At 47.2% G+C, this 2,176-nt stretch overlaps 1 protein-coding gene across 2 annotated transcripts in view; it reads left to right on the plus strand.

Annotated features, from left to right (window-relative positions):
• Nucleotides 1-2,176, plus strand: part of GEMIN5 (gem nuclear organelle associated protein 5) — a 32,779-nt gene that overhangs the window by 14,562 nt on the left and 16,041 nt on the right. For both annotated transcript variants that reach the window (XM_019506091.1, XM_019506092.1), the window contains exons 17-19: nucleotides 422-535; nucleotides 829-957; nucleotides 1,709-1,804. In XM_019506091.1, the coding sequence (XP_019361636.1) occupies nucleotides 422-535; nucleotides 829-957; nucleotides 1,709-1,804 (339 nt within the window). The remainder of the gene's footprint in view (nucleotides 1-421; nucleotides 536-828; nucleotides 958-1,708; nucleotides 1,805-2,176) is intronic.

A 2,176-nucleotide genomic window follows, 5' to 3' on the forward strand; every position in this document is an offset into this window, starting at 1 on the left:
GCTCGGACCTAGCTGACTGCTCTTCCCAGCAGATGTCTGTGCAGTGATGATGCAGTGATGATGCACTCTGAGTATGGGGAGCTGTTTCATATTTCCTTTGGCCTCTTTTGGAACATGGATCTGAGTGACAGTAGCAGGAGGGACACCCTGAGCCAGTTTTTCAGCTGCACTTGGATGCAGTTGCAGAAGACAAAATGATTATAACCTGGCTGATGCTGTGATTGGTCATGATCTGGTTTGGACCTAGCACAACTTAGAACAGCTTTTTAGGATTCCCCCGCATGTCCTGATAGTTCAGCCTGCAAGGAGTTAAAGGGGCCCACAGAAGCACTGATTGCTACTAGACCTCCAAGTCAAGACTTATGCATCCTGCCCTGGGTTCCCCCATGATTTTATTTCCTCTTTTCATTTAATTCCACAGTTTCCAAAGAAGTTCCCTTGCATCCATCTGCTCTCTCTGTCCCTGACCTGATGAAACCTTTCATGAACCATAGAGCCACCCCCATGAAGAAGGAACAACCTAAAGAGAAACCAGGTCAGTCCATTTCATGCGCAAGTGTGACAACACACCCATGGTAGGTGAAGGGGACCAGCCAGAGTTGTCATGTTGCCCTGCCAGTTAAATGGTTGTCTAACATGTGTTTAATGATTCATATGCCTTAAAGCTGCTACCTTCAGTTTAAGCAAGACAGGCAGAAAAATGTTTGGTCTGTGCATTGTGAGCGCTGTCCAAAAGGCAGCGTTGTCTAGTGCTGCAAGCATCTCTTTCAGGCTATCATGGCCAGTGTGCGCTATGTAACAGCCATTAAAATGCAAGTGACTTTTCAGCTCCTGATACCTCTCTGAAGAAAAGAAAGCCTCGCTCCCTTCTGCCTGTCAGCACCTGTCTGGATCATAGATCAAAGGATGAATTGCACCAGGACTGCTTGATGCTGGCTACGTGTCTGAATGCCAAAGGTACCAGAAACGTGCTTTGGCTGCAGCTTTCTCCTGCTGCCCAACAAGGGCACCCCTCTCTGAATATTTCAGTTCAGACTTTCAGGAATGGCTGCTGGACCCTTGTTGTGAAACACCTGAACATGGATCTGGGGGTGGGACTTGAGGCATTCGTTAATGAAAGTAGTGGCCTGTGTCTAAGATTGGTAGCTAAAATCTGGTTTATACTTTCCACAACCCCTCCCCTCATCACCACACTGCCAGCTGTTTAAGGCAAAGGAACTGAAACACCTTGCCAGTACTAAACCCGTTCTGACTAGGAGCCTAAATTGTCCAAGGCAGGGAAGCAGCTGCCTTTGTGTTTGCATTTCAGGTCTTATGTGTAGCAGAGCACAATGAATCTGCAAATCCAAGCATGCATCTGGTTCATAGCAATGGATGAGTGCTAAGTCAGAACTGTGGTTTGAGAATCTGGGCAGGAAAGGAGACTGCTGTATTCCCATGGTAGTCTTCCTTAGACATGGGGGTACAGAGAAAAGTGCTCGGTACATTCTGCTTTTGCATAGATGTTCTTATCATAGCATCTTGCTCTAGCCTGGTGATCAGACAGAGAAGTGATACTGTGAGGGTCTATTTAGATCTAGTGTATGGGCTGGGAGCAGAGGCTGTCAGCTCTTAAGTAAACTGTAACTGTACAATGGATTTGCAGGCTTCTTTCATTTCTCCCCTACATGCTGCTGTCAAACCAGCCTTTTCTGTCTCTTCTCTTTAGGAAATCTGGGGAAAGACTTGATTCCTGACTCAGATCATGTCCACCTGGGGCTGTTTGCAGACAGAGCTGCTCTGTATAAGATGCTGGAGGTGGAAGGTAAGTGGAGCAGTGGCTCAGTCCTGATGACATATCTGCTTTCTTTATCCTCCATCCAAGAAAAACAAATGGGGAGAGATGTAGGAGTCTAGTTTGTGAGCTTAATGCATATTAAAGTGAGCTGTTGAGAGGGCTGGCTGGAGCCAGGGGTGGTGCATGAAAGGAGATGTCCAGCTTGAGTCTTTTGAGCTGACAGTGCTCTCAGTCACTGGCCTGCAGCACACTGCTTTATTCCTGCTTGAGTTTGCTCTTGGCTGGGCATTTTACCTTGGGGTACATGGTTACTGCAGTTGCACTGGCACCTAACCAGGAGGCTCGTTTGTTACAAACAGGAAGAAACCACTTGGAGAATGGGCACCCAGAGTTGTTTCA

The sequence above is a fragment of the Gavialis gangeticus genome, unplaced genomic scaffold (assembly GCF_001723915.1).
Source record: "Gavialis gangeticus isolate Ggan-Ray unplaced genomic scaffold, GavGan_comp1, whole genome shotgun sequence".
NCBI classification, from domain to species: domain Eukaryota; kingdom Metazoa; phylum Chordata; order Crocodylia; family Gavialidae; genus Gavialis; species Gavialis gangeticus.